At 38.0% G+C, this 27,607-nt stretch overlaps 1 protein-coding gene across 3 annotated transcripts in view; it reads left to right on the top strand.

Annotated features, from left to right (window-relative positions):
- camk1b (calcium/calmodulin-dependent protein kinase Ib) overlaps positions 1 to 27,607 on the top strand; it is a 66,464-nt gene that overhangs the window by 23,564 nt on the left and 15,293 nt on the right. For 2 of the 3 annotated variants that reach the window (XM_073875872.1, XM_073875870.1), the window contains exons 3-4: positions 16,964 to 17,095; positions 22,569 to 22,644. In XM_073875872.1, coding sequence (XP_073731973.1) covers positions 16,964 to 17,095; positions 22,569 to 22,644 — 208 coding nt within the window. The remainder of the gene's footprint in view (positions 1 to 16,963; positions 17,096 to 22,568; positions 22,645 to 27,607) is intronic. The other variant, XM_073875871.1, reaches the window with a different exon arrangement.

The raw sequence follows: 27,607 nt of genomic DNA, 5'->3' as shown, positions 1-27,607 counted from the left end.
TGATCACTCTCGTGACAGGTATACCATATACAATAAAACACATACAAAAAAAGTAAGAATTAAAATGGAATAAAATGGCTAAGACTACATGTAAAACCTATTAAAACTCACAAAATAGCGGTTAAAACATGAGTCTTGTGTGGCTGTGTCACAATAGCATACAGGGAATTTTTTCAGACATATAAGACTGGTTAAACATCAACTATAATATGACACACTGCACTATTTATATGTTGCTTTGATGCATAGCGTACGAGACGTAGCGTACGAGTGTATGAGGCGTAGCATACAAACAAGACTACACGTAAAACCGATTAAAACTCACAATATTTATATATATAAAGCGGTTGCTTACGAGGCGTAGCGTATGAGATGAAGACTACTAGACGAAGCTTACGAGGCGTAGCGTACGAGACGAAGAGTACGAGGCATAGCGTACGAGGCGTGGCGTACGAGGCGTGGCGTACGAGGCGTGGCGTACGAGGCGTGGCGTACGAGGCGTGGCGTACGAGGCGTGGCGTACGAGGCGTGGCGTACGAGGCGTGGCGTACGAGGCGTGGCGTACGAGGCGTGGCGTACGAGGAGTGGCGTACGAGGAGTGGCGTACGAGGAGTGGCGTACGAGGAGTGGCGTACGAGGAGTGGCGTACGAGGAGTGGCGTACGAGGAGTAGCGTACGAGGAGTAGCGTACGAGGAGTAGCGTATAGGGGTGTCAACAATAATCGATTCGACGATGCATCGCAATGTGCGCATGCACGATTCAGCATCGATGCAGCAAAGTGCCATAATCGATTATGTCACTGTTTATTTTCTGGCCTCGAGTGGACAATAAAGTTGTGAAGTTTCAATTTCTTCTGGTGGCATAACAATCAAGATGGCTGAGGCAGAGAGAGATGACCGTGATAGACGGGTAAATAAAAACGCACCATTTTCCATGGAAAGCGGACATATGGGCACATTTCGGATTCTACGAAGTTAAAGGGAAACTAGACAAGACTTACGTGTGTAAAATTCTCATCTCAGGTATATAATTGTCATTGTCATAAAGCTGCTAAGCTTCTGTTTTGTTGAGAATAGTTGCACTTGACTTTACTACTTGACTTATGAAAAATTTGCCTTGTTGTGTACAGTAGAATTCTGATGCATCGCAATGCATCGTAGAATCGAATTGCTACCTGGTGAATCGTAATTGAATCGAATTGTGAGAGCAGTGCCAATGCACACTCCTAGTAGCGAACGGGACGTAGCGCGCGAGACGTAACGTACGAGTGTATGAATCGTAGCATACAAACTCAGAAGCACAGAGAGCAAAATAAAATGGCAGTCAGGAATTCTGCGTTTGTCACTACGCGCTACGCTAAAAAGCGCATCTCGTGAACGTGCTTCGGTCGTTACTGGAAGCTAGTTATTTTAGTTTGTTAAATTTTATATTTTTCTTACAGTATCGCATGAATTGCCCCTAGAAGGCTTATTAACCCCCTGGAACCATGTGAATTACTTCTGTAAAGGATGGATGTACTTTTTTGGGCTGTAAATCACAAGCACCATTATAGAGCTTGGAACAGCCAGGACATTTTCTTTCTATCAGGCTCTTGATTGGACTATCAAGAACCGATGGTGCCTCTGTACTGTGCTGAACCAAAACCACAGCTGAGTTGCCATAGCAACCTAATGGCTTCCCTTTCACTGATGTGAAGCACACTAGGGCATGTTGAATTTCCATTTGCTGGTCATTAGTGGATGCAGTCACAGACTGTTGTAAGTGTTGGTTTAACCAGCAGCAAGATAGGCGTATGGTGAAGATTGGGTGGCTTTGCAAATATTACAAGCCACCTGCTCGCTATTAACACCAATTTAATAAAGCAACATAGATTGTTTGGTTTTTCACTGTAAAGAGAGAAACAAATAGCATCTACACTTTACTTAACTTTACCTAAAAACAGATTGTGCTGCCTTATATAACTGGGTTTTAATTGTTTGTTATGTGCGAATAGAGGTGTGAGCAGAAGTGTGTGCGTGTGCGCGTGTGTAGGAGAGCAGGTGTCTCTAGCAGGCTGGTAAACACCATGAGGTGTCCCTGTGCATTTCAATCAATCACAAGTCCTTGTGCACACACACTCGGTTGCACGCATGCACATCCACAAACACGCAAACACACACGCACTTCCGCTTTCCATTCGTTCACACACACAGGTGGAATTCAGGAGTGTCTTATGCAGTGATTACACCTGGGTTGAAAGGTTAATCTCTTGGTTGCAACTGTCGATGCCCTGGGCCCTCCTTTCGCTCATATCCCCGTCCCGTTAATCTGCTTCATCAGTCATTGCACATCCAACCATTGCCCACTCCTTATATAATGCGTTTCCATTTTGCACAAACAGATGTGAGTACATCACTGTCTTATTATTGGTCCTTTGGTTCATCTTGACTAGTGATGAGTTGTTGTAACTTATAAAATAAAGTTCAAATAAATTAACTTTATTTTATAAGTTACAGTAGATCATCACTAGTCCATATAAAAAAATAAGTTGAATTGACTTACATTTTTAAGTTATTTTTTTTACAGTGTATGAATTTCCAATGTTGCCTTAGAGATAAGTCAGTTGTGTGAAAAATACCACGTTTTTTTTACACGTGAAACATGAATATGTTTTTGATATGAGTGACATGTTATATTGCGCACTGTAAACACAAGCAAAGCTTCAAAAACACAGAAGGAACGGGACCTTTAACATTTGCGAGAGACTAGGACTGAACAATATTGAGGAAATATGCTGTATACTATAACTTTCTAAATCAGAGGTGGGCAAACTACGGCCCGCGGGCCAAATGTGGCCCGCCAGGCAATATCATCAACGTCCAAAAAATAGCGCAAAAAATAACTTGATGGGAAAACACTGAATTTGTTTGCGTTGAAATGCTGTGTGTTTAAAACATTATGGACAGCAAAATACTTCACCAACATCAGACAGAAGTCGGTATGTGTAATTTGCCAAGAAGTGTTGCCTTTTTAAAAACCAAAAACTGCTTACCTCTGTTTTTAACATCATGTTGATATGTGTGGGAAAACTGCGGCAAAAGTAACGCGGGATGAAAGTAACAAAGCGATATTTTTCAGAACTTTGATTACGTTCGCATTTGAAACTATGACAGCATCTTTAGCACTCAACCCTTGACAGAGCAGACGAATATTGCGTTATTTCCTCACCGTTTTGCGCGTGTGAGGCCAGAAGACTTTTTTCGACCATGATAAGTAAATTGTTTTTAAAGTTTCTGGTTTCATGTGTTACAGTATCAATCTACAGGTTATTTAGTGTTCTAACACATCCCGATGTTTGATTTCTCAGAGTTTTTAAAAATAAAAGTCGGGTTTAAAAGTCAGGAGTTCCTGTCGGGGCAACTGCTAATGCTGTTGCACTATGTTGAAAATGTTTATTATTCTAATTTGATTTAATTACATTTTCACAGTGTTAATACTTTTGAAAAAAATGTTTTATGCTCAACAATTCAAGTTTTTTACTGTCGGGTTGCTTTAAAGACATTTGATAAAATTGAAATTTGAAATGAAAATGTAATATTATTATTTTTTGCAAAGATAAATGACAAAATTTGTTTGCAGTTACATATTAACAAGATCATAGTCATGTATGTTTACTAAAAACAAGTGTAACACAAAAATCTATCTTGTTCTGTTGTGTTAACAATGTTAAGTAACAATGCGCTACTTACGTTCAAAATGAAATTATACTGAAGTCACTTTACATTTCTTCATAATTCCCCCTGGTATTGATAGACCACACTTGTGAGTTATTGACCACAGCAAAAGTACACTCACCTAAAGGATTATTAGGAACACCATACTAATACTGTGTTTGACCCCATTGATTCAACAAGAAATTTAGAAATGTTGGCCCATATTGATAGGATAGCATCTTGCAGTTGATGGAGATTTGTGGGATGCACAACCAGGTCACGAAGCTCCCGTTCCACCACATCCCAAAGATGCTCTATTGCAGTGGGTCTCAAACTTTTTTGGCTGAAGTACCCCTTTTTATGATTTTTTCAAGCCGAGTACCCCTTAACCCTGTAAGACCCAAATATAGAAAAAAATGAGCAAAAATTTTTTTGACCTCCCAGATATTGTTTTAGGAGGCCTCTGATGTAGAAATGAAAGAGTTTTCTGATTTTTTACGTTTTAGTAAGTTTTTAGGAAAATGTTGTAAATTTGCAACATTGGGCATTGCTGGGAGCAGAACTTCTGTGTTTGTACTCACTTTGTCTGAACAGATATACAGAACATTTAAGCATTCATTTGCAGGGTTGATTGCTTACTTAGCCCCATAACAGTATATATCATGAGTAATAACCACACAACAATCATAGTTTTATGAATAAGCATTTATTAATAAAAAATATTGGAAAAAAAATATTTACAAAACTTTTCGTAAAAAAAAACTGTGGTTTGAAGGCAGTCTGTGTTCACTTACAGTGATAGTCCCTAAAACAGTTCTTTTAATCTGTTAAGCACAGGCGAACATTGCACTTGAAAGCAATCACATCCTGCACACTGAATAAAATACCTTTCTGCGCTGGTGGCATTCTGAAATGGAAAAAGTAAAAAAAATGAAGTTAAATATGTGAATAATACATATGGGTCTTACATTGTAGTAGATAAACTGAAAGAATAGACAGGGTGGTAGACCATGTGGGTAGAAATCTAAGTATTGTCATTAGCATGCCCATAAGTATTATAATTTCAATGAAGTGATAATCAACATTTCACTACATTCAAACAATACTGTCTATTGCAGCCTATTATGCTCTCTACTTATCATACTAAAGGAACACATGCATCCCCCCAGAACACTTACAGGTTCACATTCAAGACCATTGGCACATGTATCTGGACAATGCAACAGGCATCCCAAAAATTCCAGAACATTCAGAATCTGTTTTTCTATCTCCTAATGCTACTAACAGCTGCTTGGGCAACATTGAGAAAAAATGGCTCAGGATTATTTAGAAGTTAAAAAACAAACAAAAAAAACTACAAAGATACAGGGAGTTTCAAATACTGCTATAGATGCTGAAGTTTCAAATATCCCATAACATTTTTTCATGTGTTTAATAATGGTCTAAGCTAAACTAAGTAAAACAATTAACAGAAAAACACATTTAGAGCTTAGTTACAATTAATCATGTAACACTACATTTCTACTACATTTATTTTTCAATTTGTGATCATTTGAAAAGTGCAGTGTCCTTATGTAATGTGTAAGGTGCACAGGGTATTTTGACTACCACTCTGACCCAACGTTGTAGAATTACAACATAGACATAACAAGCTCTAAATCAAATTTGATGAAAGTTTTCCAAAATAACTAAATATGTACATGTTCTAGACATTGTAATAAACACCCAAAAAAATATTTAAGCAATGTTACTTACTTTAATCCTGACAAATCCAGTCATGCAAAAAAAGGAAATGAGCTCAGCGGGAAGTTTGCAGGTAGAGTGAGTTAATAGCCAGATGACCGGACCTATAAACACTTCTTCTATCCAACAGGATTGTGAGGACAAACAATAGGACCCATTAACTATGTAAATGTGGTTTTGAGAGGAAAAAAACATTTGCAGGCATTTTTTTTTTATTGTTAAAAGTGATGTTGTAAATTTGCAACCGTGGGTCTTACAGGGTTAACCAGACAACAACATTTAGCTTTAAAATACAGTGAAATGAGAGTGAGACAGTTATTATATCTGATGCCCCAGAGCAGGTTTATTGCTTATTAGTATTCATCACGAAACTGGTGGTATTTTTGAGACTCTGGTTTGTTTTTTCTTTTTAGCATCCGTTTTAGCACAGCAACACCACAAAAGAAAGTAAACTTTAAGTATGAAATGATAACAGGAGCAGACTCCATGTATCTCCGTTGCTAAAGCTGCTGAACTGAAACCTTAGCGCATGCGCCAGACAAGATCAACAGGTTAAACTCGCACATGCATTTGTACAATGTGGTTTAAATTTATGATTTTTTTTTCTTTGTGTAGTCCTAATGTCATATAAAAATACTATCATCATGATTTACTGATTTTATTGATTTATTCCTAAATGTCAGTTTCCACTTTCTGTCACGTACCCACGCAGTACCCCAAAGTAACCCTAGGGGTACGCGTACCCCCATTTGAGAACCACTGCTCTATTGGGTTGAGATCTGGTTACTGTGGGGGCCATTTTAGTACAGTGAACTCAGTGTCATGTTCAAGAAACCAATTTGAAATTGTTCGAGCTTTGTGACATGGTGTATAATCCTGCTGGAAGTAGCCATCAGAGGTGGTCATAAAGAGATGGACATGGTCAGAAACAATGCTCAGGTAGGCTGTGGCATTTAAACAATGCCCAATTGGCACTAAGGGGCCTAAATTGTGCCAAGAAAACATGCCCCACACCATTACAGCATTGCATTAATAAGAAATTGAACAGGTGAAGAGTTTGGTTCCAAAACGCAATAAATCCATTTTGACAAATTTTGGTAAAAACGTGTTTTCTATACCAAGAAAGTGACAAGATGAAAACAACTATTTTCTGTTACAAACTTTCACATAGCATCTTTAGGTTATAAAAACATAAAAAATTCAAATCCATAAGTTGATTTTCAAAGATTTATTATAAAAACGGATTATTTTTTCCACAAAATGCAATAAATCCATGACAAGTTTTTATTCAAAATGCTATAAATCTATTGAATCAATAGCCTATATAAATATGCATTCATCTTTGCCATGTTATATTCATTTAGTTGACTAGTTGTACACACTAATTAAAAATATAAACATTAATGTTATTAATCAAAACACTTACTTTGTCATATTACTTGACGTCTTCGCTTAACGTCTTTCACAGCGATCGACTGTAAAATGTTTTTGGTCCTGCTCGATTTTCGTTGACTTTGAGTAAAATTATGTACAGTTTTTCATAAGATCCTCTCCTCTGGGGTCAATGTGTTAGCATGAGAAGCTTGATGCTGTCGGGAGAACAAGCACCCGTCTCCCGAGTGCCTCTCAGGGAAATTATTAGATGTTGATGGCTTACGTTTCTTTCCCATCACAGAAAACCATCACAGGTTTAGCGATGCAATTAAAGTATTATTTTGTTTTGTTTGTTGATCACGTAGTACAAAGTAGATGAGGAAAACCAGGACTCCGTGTACTACGCGCGTCCGCCATTGCTTGTTTACATTGCGTGAACGGTCCGCTGTAATATTAGAAATGGAGTTATTGCGTTCTGGAAAAAAGTGGGAGTGGCGTTTGTCGCATTTTGGGAAAAAAGGGAGAAAAGATGACAGAATAACACGGCGGATATTGGATTTTGCGTAAAATTAAGAATTTACTTTTAACTACTGACCTGATATAATACTGATTTTGGCAGTAACTCATTTTTTTCAAAAATGGCGTTTATTGCGTTTTGGAACCAAACTCTTCAGGTGTTCCTTATAATCCTTTAGGTGAGTGTATCTCTCTGTCTAAAACATTATCTTTTAAAAATGTGTTTCGAAAAAAAATGGTTCTTTCCCCCTGCTGTCCCCTATAATTATCTAGCAATGTACATGAAATAATTTGCCCTTAAGAAAATGAAGCATGCCTTAACTACTATTTTATTTGTTGTCATCACAAATTTACTATGGTTTCACCATGGTATTTTTTATTGTATATTAAATGGCTCACAATCTTACTATGCTAAATATATTACTTAGACTGTAATACTGTGATGTTTTCTCCCGAAGCGTGTATTTAACTGTATGTATCCGTACAGTAGTAACTGAGTGTTGATTTGAAATAAATAAAGCTGCATTTGTTGTTCATAGTATGCGGTCCTTCACCTTGATTTCAAAACCTGATGTGGCCCTCGAGTAAGAAAGTTTGCCCACCCCTGTTCTAAATTAATTATGAATATTTAATATGCGCAACCATAATACTTTAGGTTTGTAAAATCAATTTGATCTTTAAATATATTGTTTAAAAACTGAAAATGATTAAACAAACATATATATATATATATATATATATATTTCAGTTTGCCAGTAGGGAAACTGACGATTACCGGTTTCACGATTAACCACGATGTCCTGACGGTTAGTATTATCGTTTAAAATTTAATTATCATTACATGTTTCATTACCATGATTTTGAAAACTCTGGGTAAATCCTGTCCAGCCAGAATCAGTTTGACGCAGGCGAGTACATGCAACATAGTTTTTTCCACAAGAAGGCATTTAAGGGATAATGTATTGTATTCATTCACGGTAAACTTATTAGACAGATTTATTTTTTTACCAGAAATAATTTCAGGGACATGAAATATGAAATTGTGATTTTCAAAAAAACATGATAAAACCGTGATAACTTCAGTCACTATAATCATGATATGAAATTTTCATACCGTCCCATCCCTATATGCCAGTCTCTTGACTACACACAACCTTTTGAAATATTAAAACCATACAAACTAAAATATATTACATCTATTCACTGACCTGATTCATTCTGTGTCAGTCTAGCCTAAAGAGCACAGGCCGCACCTGATTTTTGTTATTTTTGGGGACGTTGCATAACCCACTCATCAGAAATGACAGTTCTGTATTGATTCTGGGACCTAAACTGAATTTCGGCTACACGCTGCCTCAGGAAGTGAGAAGTCATGTGGCGTCTTTCTCTCGAGAGATGAATTATTAAATTGTTTGTGCTATCTAATTACATTGGATTAATAGTTTTTTTAAAGAATGTCACACCCCCTGTGTAATTTGTTTGAATGGCACGATTTATTCAGTGCTCTTGAATCGAATGACTTAAAACGAATCCCAATTTGTGCAGTCCTTCTCTTTCAAAGTGAAATGTTATGTCAACTGGTAGCTTCTCTCCCCCACATTGCTTCTGACCACTGTTTCCTTTCAGAGAAACCACAATTTCTCCAAGGGTTACATATCAGCGGCCAAACCCAACAGAACCCATTGCAGCAAACCCAAGGGACTGCAACATGAGGAAGAAAGATAAAGAGCATGTTAAACATCTCATTATTTACTCACCCTTATGTCATCCCAAATGTTATATGATTTCCTTTCTGCAACACAAACAAATATTTTTTTATATTAAAATGCAGTCATGACTGAACGGGACTTTCTACCGCAGTGTTTCGTACAGCTTCATATATGCAAATGTAAACCGGATCACACATCTTATCTTGTTTCGAGTTTTGCTCGTGCTGAAGAAACTAAACGATGAGTGCCAGCTGAGGAAATGTAAGCGTGACTGATGATCATGACATGGATTATGTTTAACAGTAATTCAAATTAATTAAAAGATCATGATTGCAGATCAAGTTTGTTTCCGACCCTAGCAATCCTCCCACCATCCCTCATGTGACCGGAAAGTATATCAGGAAGCCACATTAGACAGGCCTGTGTTGTAATCGTGTCCATATTTTCTGCTTCTGCCAGATGACCGGAGAGGAATGTGCAGCTTTGATGTTTTACATCCCACAATGCCCTGCTCTGAACCATCACTCTCACTGAAGTCTTTGTCAGCATTCTGCTGTTTTTATGTTTACATTTCACATTCATGCATTTGGCAGACGCTTAAATCCAAAGCAATTCATATTGCATTCAAGTACCCTGGGATCGAACCCATGACCTTTGTGCTGCTAATGCAAGGCTCAACTAACACTTCTTTACCATTTCTATTGCACATACTTGGGTTTAGAGATTTAAACAAACTATAATATGTTTTGGGGCTGCACTATATTTTCTCCAGACTATTTTTCTCTTTTACAGTTTCTTATTCAAAGGATGTTTGCTTAAAAGTTATGTAAGCCTACTGTCAATTTTTTTACAAAAGCTTTAACTGGGACAGTACCCTTTCAAAGGTAATATTTAGATACAGATATTTACCTTTAAGGTATCTGCTTTGGGGTACTAATATGCATTCTTTGGGTACAAAGGTGTACTTTTTTGAAAGGTCACAGCATTTGTATCTTTTTTGAGAGTCTAGGTTGCACAGCATGTGCACTTACCAAACTGATACCGGTACTGCATGTATTTAATATGCTGCTATTATATACATCTTACAAGAGTAGTAATACTGTTTACTACTACTATTAACATTTTTAGATAATGTGACATCTTTGTGTACTGTAGTTACAAGTCCCTGAGTGCATTTTTAGCAAAGTAACAAGATAACAAATTTTTCAACTTCCTGTTAGGGTTGTGCATGTGTAGTCAGGCATGAATAGGGCAAGTGTGTGCAGTTCCCTGCAGTAAAGCATCCAGTTTCTCTTTTTAGATGCATCGAGTTTGCTGAAGTCATAACTTTGCATAACATAACTTTCTTCATGTCAATATCTGCGTGCTACACAAGTAACTGTGACGTTTAGCAAGGATGCACTGAAAGGAAAATTTTTGCCCGAATATAATGAAACACTCGTACAACTTGGAGTGGGTGATATGACCAAAATCTCATATCATGATATGATTCATCAAGATAGCAATGGGTTTCTTTTAATAAGGGTTTTATGTTATTCAAATCTTTAATGCCTTAGAATTTTTATAATTCTCACAAAAAACTTATGCAAGCATAAAAAAGAAGACAAAAAACAAACAAAACTCAAGCTCAATGAAGATAAACAGTCAGTGATAAAATAAGGATAATAAACAATAATGTATATCTTATTAAAGGTAGAAAAGGGATTTAGTGAAGAGCAGTGAGAGAAATTTTCTCTCAATGCTTTTTGATTAACATAAGTGACAGACAGCTAGACGGAGCAAAAATAAGTAACTTCCATTTTAAATGTGCAGTGTGTAATTTTTAGAAGGATCTCTTGACAGAAATGCAAAATAATATACAAAACTATAATAAACCGTTATGTGTTTATTACCTTAGAACGAGACGTTTTTATCTACATACACTGAGGGTCCCCTTACATGGAAGTCGCCATTTTGTGCCGGCATGTTTCTATAGAAACCCTTAATGGACAATTTTTTTTTACCAAGTTGTCTCCAATGACATGTTTGTTCGGTGGTGGCTACTGTAGCTTCTCTATGCGAGGGGTAAGCAGTGGACTGAGCTATTGGTTGCAATTCACCAGCATCTCACCACTAGATGCCGCTAAAATTTACACACTGCACCTTTAAGACCAAAGTCCGGATACACATGTGGTTTTTTTCAGCTTTTTACTTTCTCTAAGACCAAAATGGTCGTGTTTATGAGGATACATGCAAAGACAGGAATTTTGACGCATATATGTATTTAATGCCAATAAAGTGGCAAAAATGCTCAGGAGCTCAATAAGCAGTCAATGCGGAGTTTCCGCGCTCCTCTTACACAGAAACAGCGCACGCATTTAGCACTGTTATTTGTGTTTCAACGGCTTAAAATAACTTTTTTTTTTTACTGCGGTTTTTAAATAAATATGTTTACAAACGTCACATTTTCACTAACATGCGCATAGTCCAAAATCTCTACCTGTTGACAAATTTTTCCCTTTTTTTTTTACATGTGTTGGTTATTTTGGAAGTGTTATTCACTTTGTACTGTAAAGGTTTCTCGCTAGTGAATGAGACATGAGATGTGACCATCTGATCTGTGCGTGTTCATGTGTTTTGAAAGAGGCGTGACTTTGGATGGCAATTTGAATGGAGGGTGGGATCGTGTTTTCATTGCTAGGCGGCTACCGTTAGCATTTTTCAAAATGTGTTACCCTACCTTTAAGAAACTTGCAACAACCCTTATACAACAAAAGGCAGGGCAGCGTACTGTATGTGTGACTGCTTGCTCGGTCCAGCACAAGCAATACAGACCACCTGAAGAGTGAGATGCTGTGATGATTGACAGAACCATGACTGAGGAAAAAGCACTTATAAAATCTGCTATCTAACAAAAAACTTTTATTATTAAACATTTTATTTCTTAGTTTAATGGTTCTAGAAAGTTTTTTGTTACATGCTGCGTCACTCTTCGCCATCCCTCTTATCATCTAGCAATCAGTCTTGTTTCAGAAGCGATCACTCAACTGAGACTGCACTGCTCTCAGTCATTAAAGCCCTAAGGCAGACAAGGACAGCCTCCGAATCGTCTATGCTGATCTTACTGGATCTATCTGCCGCTTTTGACACGGTCAATCACCGCATCCTCCTGTCGACCCTCAGGACTATGGGTGTCTCTGACACAGCGCTTCTATGGTTCAAGTCGTACCTCTCAGGTAGGTCATTTTGGTTATCCTGGAGAGGTGACGTCTCCTAACCCCAACGTCTTGAAACCGGGGTGCCCCAAGGCTCTGTGCTTGGACCACTGCTCTTTTCGATATACATGACAGCAGACAGAACTGCTTATCATATCATCTGAATCAAAGATTCAGCACAACCTTTCCATTCAGCTAGGTTCCTAGGCCTTCCAGGACGGCCAAAAACCTGGGAGTGGTCATTGATGATCAGCTTAACTTTACGGAGCATGTTGCCAGCACCGCTCACTCTTGTAGATTCATCCTCTACAATATTAAGAAAATTAGACCTTTCCTAAATGAGCAAGCTATACAAGTCCTAGTCCAAGCTCTTGTCATGTCCAGGCTGGACTACTGCAATGTGCTACTGGCTGTACTTCCAGCCTGCACAACCAAACCCCTACAGATGATTCAGAACGTAGCAGCAAGAGTGTTCTTCAATGAGCCAAAGAGGGCGCACGTCACTCCTTTCTTTATCAAGTTACACTGGCTTCCTATAGCAGCTTGCATCAAATTTAAAGCTTTGCTCCTGGCCTTTAAAACCACCACTCGGTCAGCACCCCCTTACCTTTACTTGCTTATACAGCCTTATGTACCCTCTCGATCCCTGTGCTCTGTCAACGAGCGACGGATTGTGTTGTCATCTCAAAAAGGGAACAAACATTAGTGCGTACCTTCTCAGGAGCTGTTCCACAACTGTGGAATGATCTGCCGGTCGTGACACGATCTGCTGACACTGTAGCTGTCTTTAAGACTTTGCTAAAAACCCATCGCCATTACCTCACTTCCTAATATAGGACTTACTATTTTTCCTTTCTCTTTATCTGAACGTTTCTAAAAAAAAATACTAACCAACCCTTGGCTATGTATACTGTGTTAGACTTGATGAGACTATTTCCAGTGCACTTATATATTGCTGTTCATGTGTTGATCTGATTGCTTCTATTGTTTACCTCATTTGTAAGTCGCTTTGGACAAAAGAGTCTGCTAAATGACTAAATGTAAATCTATTACATGAATCTCTCATTGTTTGTGCTTGTGCATATATTTTTGCATCTTTTTCTGACTCTTTAAAATGCTTTCACCGACATGTTTGCTGCCTCTCACTCTACACTGGTTGGTTTTCGATTGCGTCATCAAAAACCACACTGTTTGGTAAAATTAACATCAAATCTTTTTTTCTAATTTCGTCCAAATAATTTCGGTTGTCAAACATTGGGTGCATCTCTAATGTATAGTTGTGTGTAGGCACTTGTTTAGCATTTGCTGTACATGATTGACTAAATGCAGGTTGCAGGGCTGATGGGATACATTCTCTTACTTTGTCCTCGTAGGCTTAGCATGACTCATTTAGCTTACAATCTTCTCCTGTTCTCTTGTCATGTGCTAAGGCCACACACACACACACACACACACACACACACACACACACACACACACACACACACACACACACATACAGACTATCATATCAGTGTTTGTCCTTCATACCTGCACTGAGCATGAGGTGTGTCTGGCCGGATCTGTTGCCACAGTTCATCTTCATTTCAAATATTGAACAGAGTGGTTTGTTGATGCTATCGAATCTGTCATCACTCCTTTTATTGGTACGATCACGATTAGAGCGAATTATCTCTATTTAGATACTTAAAAGCAAGCTTGAGCTGAGTTAACAAATTATACGGTTCTGTGGAACTCTATGGACAGAAGTTATAGAGGTCCGGCCAGCTTTCTCAGACTCTGCAGTAAAAAATAGAGATAGTGATAAATCTAAAATGACAAAAATAATAGGATTAAAGTAAAAATAGAAATCTAGAATGTAAAGTGGTAAAATGTAAAGAAAGTAAGCTTGTGGTTTATTACAGCATTTCTTCCTTGTGTTATTTGAGTTGATTTTAAAGGTGGGACTGTTTGGGACAGAAACGTCTAGTTAGTTGTCACCAATGTGATTCCTAGGAATGTAAACATCATTCTCTTGTCTCTTTACTGCCTTTAAATAGTCATGGCAGGAGTTGGACTGATGCCTTTGAACATTTAACTGTGCATATGTTTTTTTATTTGTGTAGATTTATGACTTCATCATGAATGGTGTAAATGTTTGACTTGTTGATGTAAATCACCTGAGGTAGATACTCATAAAAACATTTGCACTTATGTACTTTAGCTTTTGCTGGAGAAGTCCATAAACTCTGATAGGGAACTTTCATTGCGGTTCTTCCTAAGAGAAGCTCTGTAAGATCTGCTTCTTGTTTTTCTCGACTTTTACTGACCCGTAAAATGCGCGATTGAGATCTGGAGGATCTAAAGTAGTTCTGCTTCTCAAAAGTTCTATGGAAGTTCTGTTGAGAGCACATAGATCATAAATGTCACTTTGAAAGACGAGATCTAGAAAAAAACGGTTCCTGTTAAACCATTAAAAGTCACACCCGAAGCAGGTATTACATTAGCTGTAATCAGCTGTCCGCCAGTCAAAGATTATAGTGATTATAGCCGATACTTTAATATGTACAAACAAAAGGTGCTCTGACCTTGAACGAGCCACCAAAAGTTTCTCTCACATATTTGCAGTCACCTCAGCAGAAGGCCCGCCTCTTCATTCATTCAATTGGACAAGAAAAACAGTGAATGACTGGTGCATTTTTACTCAGAGTTGAGTGCACTGTCCCAAATGGCAACCTAAACCAGTGGTTCCAATCTGGGGGGGGGCAGAAGATGTTTGGCCCCCTTTATATGGCATTTTATAAAATACATTACTTCATCATATTCTGTGTAATCAAACCTTAGAAAAATAAGGCTACCAACCAAGAGCACTACATTTGTGTCATTTAATATGTTTTGTTTAATTCAGATTTCATTCATGAATTTTCTTTGGGGGACGCAGTGGAATGCACCCTACGCAAAAAGGGGCACACTCCGAAAAGTTTGAGAACCATTGCCATAAACACTTTGGTCTTCCTACTCATAAGCACTTTCGTGACGTAACGGCTCTTTAAGTATCGGGAAGAGTGTGGGCTCAGGAACAGTGCACATTAAGGGCGCCTTTGGACTGAAAGGAGGTGCTCATGAGCACCCTTTTTAAAACCTTAAAGGGACACTTCACTTTTTTTAAAAATAAGCTAATTTCCCTGCTCTCCAAGAGTAAAACTTTTGATTTTTACCATTTTGGAATCCATTCAGCTGATCTCCGGGTCTGGCGGTACCACTTTTAGCATAGCTTAGCATAATCCATTGAATCTGATTAGACCATTAGCATCGCGCTCAAAAATTACCAAAGTTTCAATATTTTTCCTATTTAAAACTTGACTCTTCTGTAGTTACATCGTGTACTAAGACCGATGGAAAATTAAACATTTTGATTTTCTAGGCAGATATGGCTAGGAACTATACTCTCATTCTGGCGTAATAATCAAGGACTTTGCTGCCGTAACATGGCAGCAGTAGGTGCAATGATATTACGTAGTGACCGGAAAAGTACCCTGCTATTGAAAGTTACCAAGAGAACTATTTTCGGGCACTGCATAATATCATAAGTCCTTGATTATTACGCTGGAATAAGAGTATAGTTCCTAGCCATATTGCTCTAAACATTTTACGATGTAACTACAGAAGAGTCAAGTTTTAAATAGGAAAAATATTGAAACTCTTTGGTTATTTTTGAACGTGATGCTAATGGTCTAATCAGATTCAATGGATTATGCTAAGCTATGCTAAAAGTGGTACTACCAGAATAGAAGATCAGCTGAATGGATTCCAAAACGGTAGAAATCAAATGTTTAACTCTAGGGGAGATGGGAAATAAGCCTATTTTCAAAAAAAGTGGAGTGTCCCTTTAAATGACAAATGTGCATGCAGCTGGCATTGTAAGTGCTCTAGATCACAAGTCCACATAAGGTGCGCCATTTGTGATGCAGGCTAAAGGCGCTCAGAGCGCTCCTACAAAAATGCAAGCCAAAGCAGACGGCTAAGGGACCCTGGGCGCAAAACACTCACCTGCCAATAGAAAACTATTTTTAAAAGAGCCTCTCGCTATAAAAAATGCGTTCATGGTGGCCTGGGTCTTACACTGTTTTGGTCTTTCCATGTCCTAACCAGGCATGATGCAGGACTGAAAGCAATATTGCTGCACAGTGTTAGATAGTCATATCATGTAATGTTTGATATACAGCGGATAAATTTTTTCGCCCAGTGATACTGTGGATTTAGATTGTTTCCCACAAGATTTTGAGGAGACTGTGGTGGTGATGACGTCACCCGCTAATTAGCATATATGTGACGTCATCATGTCGTGTTTGCGTTTGATCTAGTTTCACTTCTACTCTTTGATCTGTATTTGATCTGTATTATATATCAAATTATATTTTAAGCCGAATTAAGCCGTTTTAAATGGTGAAATAAAAATGTAAATGGCAATCATGAAAATTCTATTTGTGGGGGCCAGTGTTGATTCTGTGGTGGGCCACCACAAATAAATCAATGTATGGGAAACACATACCCAGCTGATAAAGACATACAGTATGAAACATTGAAAAAAAATTAATATCACATGTCTCTTATTGTATGCTTGAAACATGTCAATACTTGACCCATCATTCACCTTCACTGTAAAGATCTGTCAATCATCAACAATCTTTACAGACTTCATTTCTATTTGCATGCTTTTCATTGAATTCTGGTTATTTTGGTCATATGTTGCAGCGGGGCTTTCTCCGAGGTGATGCTCGCGGAGGAAAAGAGAACGAGGAAACTCGTGGCGATAAAGTGCATCCCGAAAAAAGCTCTGGAGGGGAAGGAGAACAGCATCGAGAATGAGATCGCCGTGCTCCACAAGTGAGTCATTTATATAGCTGCTTCAGTTCATTTACGGATTACACACGCAATATCAACACCTACTAGCTGTGGGCACGGTCAGGCCCTGAGTTTTAAAGTCCATGAAGTTTTCAGTCTATCTGTAACAGCTGTGTCATCTCAGAAGCAGAGAGGACAGTGAGTGATTTGTGCTTGTATTAAAAATCTCATGTTTAAACCATTTGAATCAGAAAGTTTTGTGGGGATGACTGTAGCCGGAGAAGCCAGAGCTATTTTTAGTGTCTGGGTTGCCCGGGTTACCGCGGCCGAATAGGCGCAGCGTTCAGTGAGAGTTCAGAGCAGACGTGTGAATGAGGAAAGTCACGTTTTTTAGCAATGCTACTGTCGGCACTAAATGCCTTTGGATGAAGGCAGGATGCATCAAAAAAGAAAAAAATACATGCATTTCATTTATTTCTGTTTAAGACACATAGAATTTAAAACATAGAAAGATAGCTCTCCTCAGCAAAGGATTTATGCAATGCTGACTTAAGATTTTTCTAAGCCAGCATTGCATAAATCCTTTGCTAAGAAACTAATCCCTAAATGCATCGGGGATTTCCCTATTATAAATACTCAAATGTTATTAAATATCCACAATAATTCAAGATATTGCTTTATCCCATATTTGCTATGCATTTTTATGATTAAGGCGTCACAGTGTTAGCGTTGCATAGTTTTAACAGCTTGTAGTGAGCATATATAAGCTTACTAGGTAGGTTTGTGAACCTTTTTTTAACAATAAGTCATTAGAGAAATCCCCAAATACAGCAACCTGAGTTCGCACATGTCCGAAAGAACCTGCCAGCATTGTGTAAGCATCTGGGATTATGTCACGGCGAATCCTACGAGACATCCTTAAGGAAAGACAAACTCGCTGACCTCGCACACCGGAGCGCCTGGCTCTCGCCTGACATACTTTAGGGCCGCTCATATCACCTCTCAGCAAATACAAGGTCTTTTGCAAAGGCTAAATAGTTGTTCGCTTGGAGTCGTGCCATATCTGACTGCCCACAGTTGCGTAGGTCTGGTTGGCGTGTCGTTCGGAGGGAGGCAAGGACGATGCAACCCGCTCGCTTGAAAGGGGAAAGAGAGAAGGGAGGGGAGTGGGTGGACGTGTCGCTGACAGGAGAGAAAGCAGAAGGGCGAGTGTATACCAATGAGTCATCTAGGTGCCTTCATCGTGCCGTATTGCCGGCGGAAGGTCTGTGGGCTTCCACCGCTCGACTCAATTAGAGCCCACACATGTATACACACACACACGACGCTGAGATGTTGACCGTTGTGGGGGCAGTTAAGGCAGAAAGGTTATCGAGGAAGATGCGACTTTGTATATTCTTCATTAACTATGCTTTATTTTGCACTGAATTAATACAAAATCCACCCCCTCGCCGGCTTTAGTCAGAGCAGATGGCATTTTTAATTGGATGTGAATGAAAACAATGGTGTGGGAGGGAAAAGAAGCCCGTGTCAGAGACTGTATTTGGTCTGTGAGGGTCCCTACGCTGGGTTCTTCGCACCGATCGGGGGATTTCTGGTGAAGTTCACTTTACTTTGAGTCATTTGGAAAGGCCTGCAGCATTAATAAGATTCAGGTGTATATAAAATACAGAATAAATTCAATAGTGTTTCAAATATGAGTAATTCTTCAAAAGGGGAGCCATTTTAAAGAAGCATATTTTATATATATATAAATGTATATGTTTTTAAACAAATTAAAGGATGTTAAAATGATACATTTTAAAGAATTGACCAAAACATGCTTTTCCCTCAAACTTTTTAACTTCCCCTTTAATTAAAGCTGCAATCTGTAACTTGTAGTTAAAAATGAACAAACACGGTATTGTGCAAGTACATTAAAAACTGTGTTTAAAACGGTCTAGGTGAACAATGAATATATTTCATTAAAGCTGTCGATATGGTACGATTTTGTGGGTAATGTTAGTTTGGCTTCATTTGACAACCTACATAAAAAATAGCTACATACAAACTAGCTATAGACTTTTTCATCGGACGCACGTGCGGTGACGCGGTAAGCGTCTGGTCCGAACTTTACTTCTGGTTTCTGTTTGTTTAATGGTCTGACTAGTTGCTGAAACTGAACTCTTAAACAAATACCTCGTCAAAAATAACATGTTTTGGGTTCCTATGTAATCTACATATTGTTTATGTTGCTTGTTATATAAATAAACTACTTTAAAAGGACTTTGTTGTCATTTATTCTTCGCAGAGTTTACCTGAAGTTGCGTGATGACCACAAAAGCCGCGTGTTTATTTTGTTACGGCTGAAACCGTCTATAGACCGTAAAAAGAGATGGAAACATCTCCATACACTTCCACTGTAGAAAAATGAAATCCCAAAAATGGCTGCCGACCTCTTGCGCCAATGTCGTCATTTGGAGCCCAAGTCTGCGCAGTACTGATTAAAAGTGGAGGCGTGGTATCAAATTCCCGCCCATATTCCAGTTTGACTCCATCACAAATGCACAGATCATGTCACCACACCCCTTTTTAACTAACTTAAAGGGTACCTATGGTGCGATTCTCGATTTTACATTTCCTTTGGCGTGTAAGTGTGTATAAGTACATGTTAAAGGACAAGTTCGGTATTTTACACTTAAAGCCCTGTTTTTAGATTGTTTATGATGAAATAGAACGGTTTTGACTGAAATTTGGACATATGATGCTGTCCCGAGAATTTTCAGGTGTTTTTCAGTATATTCTTTCGATTAGAGCTTGAATAATAGACACTCCAGCCCAGTTGGTGGCGATAATCCGCGTTTGCCAATTACAAGAATAGAAACAAAGTTCCCGGCGCGGAGTAATACCGTACCTCACAGCACATCTAATACAAGTCAATGGAGTTGACTACGATAAAACCTGTTGGAATGCATCTTTTGCAGCGATTTTTGTGTAAGCATATCAGTGAACACCCCTGACCACTTGGTGAGTTTCACGTCTTTGTAAACGAAAGTTTAATGCATTTTAGGAAGGATTGTTCCTGTGCACCTATACACCCATTGCAGAGGTGGGAGGTGAAAGAACAAACACCCCGAAAATTCTCGGGCCAGCATCATATGTCCAAATTTCAGTCAAAACCGTTCTATTTCATCATAAACAATCTGAAAACAGGGCTTTAAGTATAAAATACCAAACATGTCCTTTAACGATATTCAAAAGGCTTAATACCCCAAAGTAAAGGTTTTTTTAGCAATGAAATGGGTGCTCTTTAAACCAAACTTATTAGGAAAAACAAACACTTAGGGCCAGATTTACTAAAAGGGGCAAATTAGCGAGAGAGAGCAAATCCAAAAAGTGCAAATAGTAGTGGTAATATAATATCTGCAGGTTACTTAATAAAAAGGCGCAAATTTTAACACAGGCGCAACAGCTGATTTCCATAATGACCAACACAATCTACCAAGAGCAGCGCAAAATAGTTCTGGGTCGCATATAAAAAGAGATAATGCTTCTGTGGGTGCCGGTGATCTACTAACTCTAATGTGTTGGAGTTCGGCACGACATTGCAGCTAAAATTTAAAAGGTCCAATGTGGGACTTTTAGAAGGATCTCTTGAAAAAATGCATTATAATATGCATAACTATATTATCAGTGGTCTATAAAGACCTTACAAAATGAACTGTATTGTTTTTATTGCCTTACAATGAGTCGTTTTTATCTACATACAGTGCGGGTCCCTTTACATGGAAATTTCGCGCCGTCATTTTTCTACAGTAGCCCTAAACGGACAAACTGTTAGATCACGTTTTGTTACTACGTTGTCTCAGACGATAAAGTGTTTGTCCTGTGGCGGCTACCATAGCTTCACCATGTTTTGAAATGGAGGGGTGAGCTGTCGACTGAGCTGTTGGTTGCAATTCACAGTCTCACTGCTAGATGCTGCTTAAAGTCCCATATTGCACCGTTAAACTAGAAGTATAGTTTTGTTTCAAACGCATACGTGAGGGTAGGGAATGGGACGGTATGAAAATTTCATATCATGATATTAGTAACCAAAGTTATCAAGGTTATCAATATTATCATGGTTTTGTTAAAATGAGATGGAAATGTTCAAAAAGAACTGATACACACACTAAAACATTTAAAAAAAAAGTTTTATTTTTGAAAATCACAATTTAATATTTCATGTCCCTGATATTATTTCTGTGGTAAAAAATAAATAAATCTTACTAATAAGTTTACCGTGAATGAATTCAATACATTATCCCTTAAATGGCTTCTTGTGCAAAAAACTACCGGTATGTTGCATGTGCGCGCCTGCGTCAAACTGATTCTGGCTGGACAGGATTTACCGCAAGTTTTCAAAATCACGCTAATCGAACACGATTGTAATGACAATTACATTTTAAACGATAATATTGTCAGGACATTTTATCGTGGTTAATCGTGAAACCGGTAATCGTCCCATCCCTACATGAGGGTCTGCACTGTTGGATTTTTGTAACCACGCACACTAGGTATGCGTAGATTGCTCAAGTGTGTACTGGAAAATGTAGTATGTAGCCCCAGAGAGGCATTGCATTTTGTCACAATGCGCATGCGTCAAACATCTGTGTACACGTTTATGTAAACTATGCTTTGCAAGGCTGACGTAAAAAAACGAACTACACTCGAGGCTTTAGGCTCATTCTCTTTCATTTATTTACATAGAGAGGGTGGGGCTTATGACCTATACTGCAGCCAGTCACCAGGGGGGCGATCAAAATGTTTTGGCTTTACATTTTAGGACATGCGTGGCATGCCTGTTCTAAAAAGAGATCTCGATAGAGAGATAAAAGTTTTTGTAGCTTTATTAAAAAGTGTTGAAATCTAAGCTGCATGATTATGTTGTTGCTGGTAGATGTTAATAAACATCAGACAATTGATGGGTCCAGATGCAAGACCGCAAGCCCATCTCTCTTGCTATACTGTAGATCTCCTCTCATTCTCTTTGCACTCAAACCTGGTTTCATATTTACATCACATCTCAGAGTATAGCAGCAGGAAATCCGATTCCAGATCCGCCCCCTCTGTAAATATTTATGAAGCGTCTCTGGATCAGTTTAGTCGTTTAAAAGGTTTTGGCAGAGATTCGTCTGGACCAGAGGAGATCTGGTGTCAGATCAGTTCTCAGGAGGACAGAATTGTTAAAGCTGTTTGTTGTGAGCTGTGATGCAAACCCCAAACAAATGCATAAATGTTTGTGCACCTTCAGCTCTACCCTAACAGTTTTGCATGTGTATAATGGCCTACTGTGCCAATTGAATGCCGTAACATGCAACTCAATGATAGCTTACTTCCAATACATACTGTTACATTTTTGTATCAAGCTGTCTCAGATGTTAAATGGCATTTTGGGAAGATTTTGTTTGTTGTTTGATTGAAGCAAAAGTATGGATGCACCTTGTTGCTAAGATAACATGTAATTATATTTTCTTCTCTTTGTCTCTTTTAGGATTAAACATGCCAACATAGTTACCCTGGAGGACATATTTGAGAGTAAATCACATCTCTACCTTGTCATGCAACTGTGAGTGATTCAGTTTGATCATTTCTTGTATTTTATTGCTTACAGCATATGTGCCTGACCTCCAAACAATTCAGCTGCTATCTATTGCCGGCTGCCATATTTAGCGCTTTATCTGAAATCACTTAATTTCCATAACTTGAAACCTCTCCAAGTTGAGTTATTCTGTAGATATATACAGTGAATGAATCTTCAGAGTCTCTATTGCCCCTTTTCCACCAGGGCTGGCACTGGAAAACATACCAAATTTTTCAAAACAGCAAACCCGAGACATCAGTAGGCGGAGCTTTCACCACAGACGAAACTTTAACAAACGCCATTTTTAAAAGCGTCAGAGTTCATAGTACAAATAACTGTTCAAACTGTGTCTTTATGCATGATTTCATAAAAGTCACAAACACCCAAATATTAGATATTTGTCAATATTAGATTTGTCACCAAAAATCATTCAATTTGCTAAAACATAAGGAAAGATGTGGCTAAATTGAGAAAAGAAAAATACAAATAAAAACAACACATAAGGGTTAATCATTTGTAAATATAATGTCATATATGTCAGTAAAAGACATTTATATTTAATTTTGTGTTATATTAAACTGTACCTGCAAAATAATTTGCAGCATCCGTGTTACCGTGTGTTATTTGTTTTGAATGGTTGTTATCTGAGAAGAACGAATCTTGGAATGTCACGATTGGCCAATCAGAATCAAGCATTTTAAAGAGCCGTTTAATAAAGTGTAATAATGTAACACAGAGCGATTCTCGTCACTGGTGACATACTGCTTCAGCTTAGGGCTGCAGCTATCGATTCTTTTTGTAATCGATTAATCTAGCACTAAAACGATCGATTAATCGAATAATCGGATAAAAATTTTGTATGTGTTTTTAAACAACCAAAACAAATAATGCTTAACGAAAATGACGTGGCTGTAAAATGTTCAAGCATTTGGCTTTTATTTCTAAAAAAAAAAACAAAGGTATTTGGCTCCAAAAAATAAGCCTATTTATTACCCATTTAGTGTTTATAAGTGCCAGTGCCAACAATATAACACTTTAATTTATTAATATGCACAACAGGTTTCATGCTGTAATCTAGCCCTGACATCAAAGTAAATATCTGGTTTATGTACATTTCTACACTTGCAGCATTTACCATTAGGCTACTAACATATAATATATCATTTCTGGGGTTAGCCTATTTGCTATGATAACAACCTGTGTGTATGCGCGCACGCGTTCTGTGCGTGAGGAAGAGTGACACCCCAGTCAGACGTTCAGTTGCTTCATTGCATTTTGGTACGGCAGAAATAAATACATTCCTTTTCAATAGAACGCTGCATTTGGTTTGCATCACTTGCATTGTGGTACATTTTAGGTTAAGAATCCGTTCGAAAAATCACAACATCACGTCCTGCTGTATACAGTGAATGCATGCTGAAATTATTGTTGCGTGGCTACATAAAAGTTTAAGCATATGTGATGAATTGCGCGATCGGTCTGACTCGCGTGAGAGAGAATAACTTCCTTATGCTAAACTCCAATAAGACAGAGATTATTATTATTGAACAAAATATGTCAGATTACAAGTTGCCCATATATGATTGCACTGTGGTGCCGTTTTTTGGTACACACCTGTAAAGTGAATGCGTGTGTGTGAAGGGGTTCTTTTTTAAGCTATACTCTCCTGCAATTGAACGTGAATACGTTTACTACTTAAAAACATCAAAGCTAAACATCATATCTAGTCAAACCGCATAACGACATCGCTACAAATACAGTATGGGATTAAAATTAGCGGAAGCTACGTTACCTTGTTTTATCGACGCTTGGTGAAACAGCAGTGGATGTTTTCGGTTCAGATGCTGAATGTAATGATAATGTAATGATCCCAAACTTTAGACATTCTCTCTCTGCCGTTTATGGACATATTCGCTCCGCCATCACGCCAACTAAATTCAAAATGTACCACGCGCTATGATGTGCTTCCTGAACATTGAACAACGGTCCGTGTGAATCAGATCTCGGCGCGTGTAGTGCGCGTCATAGGAATTTAACGAGGCTTCGAGGCAGAATTTTTGCCTCGAGGAATTTTTTGAATCGAGTAAATCGAGTAACTCGATGAATCGTTTCAGCCCCAGCTCTCTTTTTGGTGGACACGAGGTCTGGTTGAGCTGCTCCGGTGCCGACATGGAGCCATCCCGGTTGGAAAAGAAGTATATGTGGCTCAAAAGACAGATTTCTAACACTAGGAATTTTAACACTAAAAAGTATTTTCTTCAAAACTTTCCCAAAAAATGTGACAGATTCAAAGGTGGATTATAGGCATTTTCTCAAACTGAGAAATAAAGATTTGAAAAAAACTCAGGTGTAAGGTTTGACATGTAAATCTTAAGGGTCACATGTTATTATGTATATACTTGCATAGTAAACTAAATGTAAGGATTATGTTGTTACATTGTACTTACATTTAATGTAACCCATCCCTAAACCTATAGGGTATATTATGTAGATACACAGTAGTTAAAAACACCTAAAACCTATTATACATTGAACCATCTTAAGTTTGTACATCAAAATAAATGCTACCTCTTTTAAGAAGGGCTAATATTACTTTTTTTAAGTAGAGTTATATGATAAAATTAAATAGGTTTCTATATATATCTAAGCTCTAGAATATCACAAAGACTTTTAAGCAACCGCAGGCACACTCCCAACCATCAAGACAACCACATCAACTCCATAGCAATGCACCACCAGCCAACCAACAACTACAGGACCGCTTTCAATCTACATGTGAGCGCTTGCATACTCTAGTATGTATGCTGCATCGTGTTCACATCCAAAGCCGCAATTACCCAACACAGCAATCCAACTAGAAGCACATTTCAAAAGGTAATGAAGCCGAGCATTCCCATCACTTCCTCTAAATGTGAGATCTGCTGATAGACCATACAGTGAGAGCGCAAAATGGCCATATATGGATGAATACTAGCGGAAGGGAAATCAACTTTAAAGTACAGCAGACCGGTTAAAGACCAGACAGACGCCACAGGGGACCTGACTCAACACTAAACGCTATCATGTGTCTATAGCAGGCCCCGTAGAGGTACAGAGGAACAGGTTATGCACTGGAGTGTGTGTCACCCCCCCCCCCCCCCCCCTGCTCTCGCTCGCCCACTTATTGTGTCAACCTCTTTAATTACTTATGTGCATGAGGGCTTTACCATATTCCGGTCCACTGAGAAATCAAGCAATGGCTAAACAAACTCACACATACACACAGCCCACTCAGTTATATGCTCACACCTGCGTCTTCACACCTACTATTTGAAATGTCAGTGGATAGAGAGATAGTTGCGGATATATCCCAAGTGACAACAGAAGGGGATAGAAACGGCACAGGACCGGCTGTGTTAACAGAGAGATCAGGAGAGACAGAATGAGACTAAAAAGGAGAGATGTTCATTGTGTTTTTCTGGGTGATGGCAGCGCTGCACGAGGGCAGCAGGACTCCAAGCCTGTCAGGGCTTTCAACTCAGCGAGAGATCAGTTCTGCATGCTCGTGTGTGTGTGTGTTTGTACCCACATGACTGATGCTTCAAATACCAGAGACTACGAAAACCCACCCTCATTGTTCACTACAGATCCCACACGTGAAAAGATTCAACTGCTAGATAAAGTAGTTACGAGGCAACAGAGGCTTCGTGTAGACAGTATGATGCAATCTGGGTGAATCTCGCAATAATGTGTCTGGGTCATGTTTCAGCCCAATTTACAGTAAAATGACGAAAATAAATCATTGAATTTTATGTGTATAAAGAAAATTAAGCCAGTATTATGGTTTTGAATTGATATTCTTTTGTATGGCTGGTAAGCATCAGTATAAGTCCGGGTTTCGATTACAGGGGGTTCGTTCGAGTTGATGAAACAAAATTATTAATTATAATTAAATTATAAGATGTAAATAAATAGACATTTTCAAAATTAAATATGTAAATAAAACACTTAAAAGAAGTGGACTTATAACAGGTTATAATAACAATAGACCATGTAAAATATTAAATTAAAGGAACATTCCACTTTTTTGAAAATATGCTCATTTTCAGCTCCCCTACAGTTAAACATTTGATTTTTATCGTTTTGGAATCCATTCAGCTGATCTCCGGGTCTGGCGCTAGCACTTTTAGCATAGCTTAGCATAATCAATTGAATCTGATTAGACCATTAGCATCACACTAAAAAATAATCAGAGTTTTGATATTTTCCTATTTAAAACTTAACTCTCCTGTAGTTACATCATGTACCAAGACCGACAAAAAATTTAAGTTGCGATTTTATTTTATTTTTATTTTTTCAAAAAAAGTGAAATGTCCCTTTAAATAAACTACTGATGTAAACTTTAAAACAGAAGTTAAACATGCGAATGTGCTATTAAATTATTGAAATATTTTTTTTAAATATCAAGGGATATGATATCTACTCTTATTCATTCATTTAGGTCAAGGGGGTTTGGCTGACAAAAACGTTTGAAAAGTCTTGGTCCAATCTCATAAGTTTTAAGATAGTGTTTAAAAGATTTTTTAAGGCATTACAGATTTTTTAAAGATAAATATTGTGATCTTACAGAAATTGTGTTTTTTCTTTTCATTTAGGTATAATATATAACTTATTTTACCAATTTTTGTGAAATTCACCCAATTATATAAAATAATTAACCAACTGTTAAACTTATGTTATATACCATGCTACTAATTACTTTAAATATAATAATAATAATAATAATAATAATAATAGCAACAACAACCATAATAATAAAAACACATAAATCTTTCATTAAACAAGAAATACACTGTAAAAAAACTTTGCTGCCTTAAAACTTTTTGTTAAATCAACTCAGATTTACAAGTCATGTCAACAGAGATTAGTTGTCACAACTTATAAAATATAGTTGAGAAAAGTCAACTTAA

This window comes from Misgurnus anguillicaudatus, chromosome 14 (assembly GCF_027580225.2).
Source record: "Misgurnus anguillicaudatus chromosome 14, ASM2758022v2, whole genome shotgun sequence".
NCBI classification, from domain to species: Eukaryota; Metazoa; Chordata; class Actinopteri; order Cypriniformes; family Cobitidae; genus Misgurnus; species Misgurnus anguillicaudatus.
Note: the sequence above shows the minus strand (reverse complement) of the source record. Positions and strands in the feature narration are given on the sequence as shown.